This window comes from Malurus melanocephalus, unplaced genomic scaffold (genome assembly GCF_030028575.1).
Source record: "Malurus melanocephalus ecotype Western Australia unplaced genomic scaffold, MMel_1.1 scaffold_5, whole genome shotgun sequence".
NCBI lineage: Eukaryota > Metazoa > Chordata > Aves > Passeriformes > Maluridae > Malurus > Malurus melanocephalus.
Window position 1 is genome coordinate 671774 of NW_026623237.1, and position 6480 is coordinate 678253.

The window sequence follows — 6480 nt, forward strand, 5'->3', positions numbered from 1 at the left end:
CGGCCCACGCCCGTTTGACCACGGCCCCTCCCCCCGGAGGCGGGGGCTACACGAAGGCCCCGCCTCCCGCCGCGCCCACCAATCGCGGCTCCTCCTCCGCCGCCGGAGGGCGCGCGGCGCTGCTCGTGCGCCGCTCCCGTGAGGCTCCGCGGCGGCGGCGGCATTTAAACCTGCGGCGGCCGTTGGGGCGGCGCGTCACCGCTCTGCCGTTCCCAGGCGCTGGCGGGCCCGGAGCGTGGCGGCGGCATGAGGCCCCACCGGAGCAGGCCGATGCCGGGCAGCCCCGCCGTGGCCGTGGCGTTCCCGGGAGCCGTGTGCCGGGGCAGCGGCTACCGCTTCGCCTGCGAGCTCCTGAAGCACGTCCTGCACCAGAGGAACCAGCTCCCGCTGCCTTACGAGCAGCTCAGCTACTTCTGCCGGCGGGCGGCCCAGGTGAGGCACGGCGGCCGCCGTGGCGTTTAGGTTTTGCTTGTGAGCTCGTGTTATCGCTCGGTGACTTGCCCAGTAATGTGTTGCTGATTTTAAAGAGCTTGTTGTAGCTGCGTCCCCAAATCTTACCTTTTCCTTTAAAAACGAGATAAAGGCAACGTTAAGTTCAGGCTGCTGAAGGTCTCGAAAAATTGCTCTTAACTAATTGTTTCCTACTCTTCACTCAAAGAGTGTCACTGCTTTGTTTGTTACGCGAAACCCTTTAAGCATTAAAAAATTAATGCTGAGTGTTTTAGAGTGATGGCTGATCTTTGAAGAAACGTCTGGTGAATTCCAAGAGGAATTAGTAGCGTGATTGAGATTCAAACTGAGTAGCAAAATGAGTGCTTTTGTGTTCCTCTTACATCTTCTGATTTGGAGAGATGTGCTGCTTCTAAATCTTCTCCGTGTGGGTACCTATAGCTCTCAAAAGGAACACAAACCTCTTGTTCCTTGACTCTCTGGAATGGTATGGACCATACCTTCTGCAGAGTATATAACAAAATATGTTTTCGTAACTAAATGTACTCATCTGAATTTTTCTTTTCCAGGATGGAGATGGAATTGAGAAGCCGCTCTCCSTGGGCCTGGCAAGCAGAAAGTGCCAGCAGGTGCTGACCGAGCTGGACGGATTGTTCCAGCACCTGGAAGTCATGTTCAGTTTGACACTGGTTCCTCGGGTTCTTTTCCTGCTTGGAGGCAATGTCATGAACCCCAAGGAGCTATATGAGCTGAACCTGGAAGAGTTCTGTGAGGGCRCTGCTGAGGAGAGCCTCCAGACTGCGCCCTGTGTTCGCCAGCTCTTTCACCGCCTGTTTGTTGCAGATGTCTTCAGTGAACTTAAGGCCCTCCCTGTCACAGGCACTCTTGTCCTGGTCCAGGGACACCGTGACTGCGGTGTTGAGTGGTTCCGGCCCAAGCTCAACTACAAAGTGCCAACCCGAGGGAGGAAGCTGACTGTTAAGTTGTCCTGTGATGGAGACCTCCAGCTCAGTGCCTCGCCTCCACAGCACATGGYGCCTGCTTGGGAGGATTATGTCTGGTTCCAAGCACCAGTGACCCTCAAAGGCTTTAGTGAATGAATGGTTTCCACAGAAGTTTAATTGGAATATTGATTACCTTTTTCTTTTCTTTAAGTGTTAATTTAGCAAATGTAATCATGRATTTTCAAACCACGTCAAACCATGAATTTTTTGTTTCCATGGTGTCTACTGTCTTCCTGTAACTTGGCAGTGCTCATCTGTCATCCATATTTCCTGAGTTGTTGTCGAAGGCAAATCCACTTTAAGGCACAGTTGCACACAAGTCCAGTGATTCTTTTGGGACTTGRTCTCTGACACGGGATGAACTAATGTAAGGGGAGCAAAACTCCCCTGCTGTGTGCTTGGTGAACTGACAAATGCTAGATACATATTATTTTCTCCTGAAATTAATTTGGCTATTTTCTGACCCTGCCTTTGCAACGTTACCCACAGGCTATTTAGGTGAATTTACTTGCAACAAAATAACTTTCCGTGAGGAAGATGTTCTGCAGTCCTTAAAAGGCTTTCCATAGCAAGAAAACCAGGCAGCAAAACTGGAGTGGGACCAGGTAATATTGTTGTGGAAGAGAGATTTCTTTCTGGCTAGTAGAGAATGGGGTGGGACAAAGTCAGTTCCTCTGCAGAGGGCCCCACCAGGGCTGCTGGGACCGGGCTGGGGACCAGCAGAGCCGCTTCCAGGGCTGCCCCCTGCAGCCCTGCAAGCAGCAGCTGCAGCTCCCGGCACCGCCTCAACTGATKTGATGCGTGCCCCTCTTGAGTATTTAAGCACTTGCCCATTTATTTGATAAAATAACACTTCCCCATAACTCACTTTCTGTTCCTTAACATTCCCAAGTAAGACTTCTCAGCAACTGGAAAATCTAGTACCTAGTGCTGTCCTGGAGACTGAAATAGATCAATTCTGTGGAGGCAGGGTAGCAATATGCAATTTCTTTTATTGTTACTAATCTTTAGTTTAACAGCCCTGACAATCGGTTAGATACACAGATAAGATTAAGCAGTTTCTACTCTCACCCTCTTCAGAGAAAGTTAAGAGTGCTGCCCCAATATGGTACAYTGCTCTCACTTAAAGAAGAAACTTWGTCTTTGACTTAAACGTTTCTCAAATGTGTAGAAGTCAGGAGAATGCGATTAAGTTCAGCACTATCTTTACGTGTCAAATTCCTGTTCTTAGTCGCATTCTATCACTTGGAAGCAGAACTTGAGGCTGTTCTTCTGGGCTGGTGTCTACTGCAGAACAGGACAGGGAGAGAAGCCCTGAGAGCACAATGTGTTAGAACTAGATATCTGCTGGAGTTGTCTTCAGTCAGCTAGGCACTTGTCTGTGCTGTAATCAGCTTTTTCTAGCTTAACAACTCCATCCCATTTGAAGATAAACGTGAGCCTACTCGTAGTGAGGATACTTGCTGTTACTAGTCAAAAATGCACAATGGGGTAGTAAAAATCCTTTATAAAGAGGGTAAAGGTTGTAGTAACCCTCTACACTTGGTGTGTATTTTAAGTGATTTTTTGGAATGGAATGGGATGACAGATGTAGGAGAATATAATTTTATATTTTTCAGCTTGGAGAACACAGCTGGATTATCCATTAATAACTATTTACAATGAGCAGTAGCTGCTYCTTAAGCTCATTCTAAGGGGAAAAATCATTAGTGAAGAAAGCTGCCTTATGTGCAGCTGCCCACTTGAAMATGAAATCCCAGTCTCTTGAATGAAATATAACTTGAATGTAGGAGTGTTTGTGCTCAGGAGATCAAAACTCTTTACACTTCCCCCAAAGATGCTTGTAACACGTGCTTAAGAAGCTAGTGTCCAAGTCTTTAAAGAARCTTTTGAACAGAAGCCTTAGCCAGTTCCTTTCACCTCTCTTCCTCATATGAGTGCAATGTCMCTGCAATAAACTGTTTACATATTCTATTATACTTGAACTAAGAACGCAGCAACGATATGGTGCTTGGAATAAAAGAACACAAAATGCTATTGGGTTTTGGTGGGGGTTTCTGGATTTATTTTTAATGAAAGTATTTAGAGATTGATTAGTAGGTATAATACTGTAATTATTATCCAAATAAATTGCTAATTTTTATATCTTACTACAATGCACTTGTTTAATCCTTCAGAATAAAAGTTCTGTGGGTGATAGAACAACTTGCTTCCATTCTACGCAAGTGTTTCCACTGCAGSCTCAMAGCTGTTCCACTTTTCAGACAAACTGCAYGATGTCTTGTGCAAGAAGCTTTGGTTCCACTTCATCTATTCTTTGACCCAAGTGTGGCTGTGGTGCCTGCAAAGAATTAAATGCCTSTTTAGTATTAAATGCTAAACGAGCTGTGATGCTCTCCTGAGGAAGGTACTGTGCGTTTTCGCTGATCAGTCTTAACCCTGCATTTTACATAGGAAAGTTCTGTACTTTGTGTGTTCAGCTGCTGAAAGGCTGAACTCCTCTCTTCTGTTTCACTCTGCAGCTTTAAAATTTATTCTTCCTCATTTAGAATGATGATCTGTCTCCTTGAGATCTCAAATCAAAATACAGCAGCGTTTACTTCTACAGAGAGTGAGAGAAGCCTAACAGCAGTGAAAATTAGAAAGCATGAGAACTCTGCCACTATCAATACAAAGCATATGAATGCAAATGAATATGCAGGGTGTGGTTGTCCCCAAAAGAAACAAAGCAGAAGGAGATGAGAAGAAAAGACAACACAAGGTAGGACAATGGAGACAAGGTAGGGTAGGAAYTGGAGGTCRCATTTCTRCACTGATTTCCTTTACTACTTACTRTGGCAGCATCTGGGCCATGWTTGWGGTRATRYRAGATSCCCAGTCTCCTCCCTGTAAATAGTACTCCTTGAAGCCCAATCTGTTCATTAGCTTATGAAATATYCGAGCAGCTGCAATGGCATCAAACCCTGCAGGTGGAAAGAAACACAGGASACCTGTTTGTCCTAGTGCTCCTCCCCTGGCCAGAGTGACACCTGACAGAGCCATGTGAGTGAGGGGCTGCGGGAACRCACTTTGTGCAATGCTGCTCTGCCTTGCTGCTTGGAAAGAAACTGAACACAAGATGAAAGAAATTCACTGGAAAGTGACAGCAGATGTGATTTCTCCACAGCCAGCCCCAGAGCCTCATTCACATGGGCCTGAGTGAAGAGCCAGGCATCTGCATTCACAAACTGCAGTGAAACCCAGGGAAGCCAGGGATGGCTGAGGTGTTACTCCAAAAACTGCAATTCCAACAGAGCCTTTTCATTGGATCTGGAGCAGAAGTCCCACAACTGGACTGGTTTGAAAATGCCTGGCTGAAAGTAGAAGCCTGGTACTGTATCTGTGTCTCATCTTTTATATAGAGATATTGACCCTGGTGCCAGATACTGGGGTCACTGGAGATGAGCATCTATCTCCTGAGAAACTGCTCCCAAAGTCTCTCTACCATATAAGCAGAGCTGCACTTGAATGAATAGTCTATTGTGGGTAACACACATGCAAAAMCATTATAAAAATTATGTGGGTGATTAAAAAAGAAACATGAAAAAGTCAGTGCATGATAGAAGCCTAATCTAGAGATCACTTAAGTGAAGTCTGGCTATCCTGTCTAGAGATCATTTTGTAAAGTCTGACTAACCTCACCTGGCTGAACTGCTGGTGATGGTGGGGGATGTTTCAGCATCAGTCTGGCTAAATTTTGCAATTTTCAAGGATGGCTTCAAGGCAATCACTGAAGAGCATCTCATTGTTAGTTAGTACGGGTTCAGAGCCAGATGAAGCCCATCTTGAAGCAGATCTAATCTTATTGTCACTGCRTAATGGTCTTAAGTCCTTTAAGGTTATTAATAATAGAGCCCCCACCCCCATCTCATTGTGCATTTCTGAGCGAGACCTGTTCAAGCAACAGAGATCCTCTCACCTTCAATGGTAGTGTGGAAGTGGGGGTATTTGTTCAGCACTTGCACTTGCTTGTGCCAGTCAAACTGATTCCTCCAGTAGGACACGACCTTCCGCAGGTAGCTGGAGTTGAAGCCGTAGTGGAAGGCAGCCCCTTCCACATGCAGAAGTGATCCAGGCGCTGGTGCAGATCCTGTGGAAGGGAACCCTTCTTGCCAGGCTGGCCAGCTGTGAGACAACATCTGGATCGCCACGACAACTTCTGGCCTTGCTGGTAGAAGAAGGACTGGARTRGGCCCAGCCTKGGAGGTGCAGGGCCACCAAGCTGCTGGGGGCTGGGGCTTGTGGCTTATGAGGAAGGCAGACAGGCTTCTTCATCCTGGAAAGGGTGAAGGGTGGGATCTTATTGCTGTCTACAGCTATCTGCAAACCAGAGGAAAAATTGATACTTATGGTTTATGTCAATGTGACAAAGTGCTTATGAGGCCTATTGATTGAAAATTTTCTATAATTTTTTTATACATTATCAATATAAGAACGTAATAACTTTTTACATATTATTAATATACAATGTAATAGCTTTCAATAKATTCTCAATGATAGCCTTCTTATATATTGTTATAAGTTTTTTAATAGTGTATTAGCAACWTATAGTGTACCAACTGGATGTAATCCAACCAGCTGGATTAGTACGCAGATATGTGAAATCACCAAGGGGTATAAATCAGAAAAAGTTCTGAAGAAAGTAGACAGGTAGATGCTATAAACAAGGAACAGTAGAGAGCACTAATGAGAACTTGGCAGAGGCACAGGACAGTCAGCTGAGAAATGAAGACTTGGAGGACTAGAAAAAAACCCATGAATATCAAAACAGCGCATGCCCTGAGGACAAAGATTAAAAGTCCACCCTGATGAAGAGGATGGTATCTCGTTAGAGGGAGACCGCGCGACCACCGAATTGAGGATGACACATGCGCACTTGTAAAACTGTGATATCGTGTATTTCCGTACCCATATACGAGGAGAAATTACTCCTCAATGGAAGCATTCAGATACTGGGACATGGCCCCAGAGAGGACCTGGAATTTCT

General features: G+C 45.7%; 2 protein-coding genes across 2 annotated transcripts; one reads left to right on the forward strand and one right to left on the reverse strand.

Moving 5' to 3' along the window:
- Positions 1-176: 176 nt before the first annotated feature.
- MAD2L1BP (MAD2L1 binding protein) lies at positions 177-3795 on the forward strand. The gene is made up of 2 exons (XM_057370309.1): positions 177-432; positions 1020-3795. The coding sequence occupies exons 1-2, from the start codon at positions 247-249 to the stop codon at positions 1548-1550; spliced, it is 717 nt and encodes a 238-aa protein (XP_057226292.1). The 5' UTR covers positions 177-246; the 3' UTR covers positions 1551-3795.
- Positions 2896-6405, reverse strand: LOC130575775 (epoxide hydrolase 1-like). The gene is given in 5 exon segments (XM_057369910.1): positions 2896-2923; positions 4288-4417; positions 5413-5556; positions 5559-5738; positions 6402-6405. Coding segments are annotated over 5 exon segments (486 nt in total).
- Between the last annotated feature and the right edge of the window lie 75 nt (positions 6406-6480).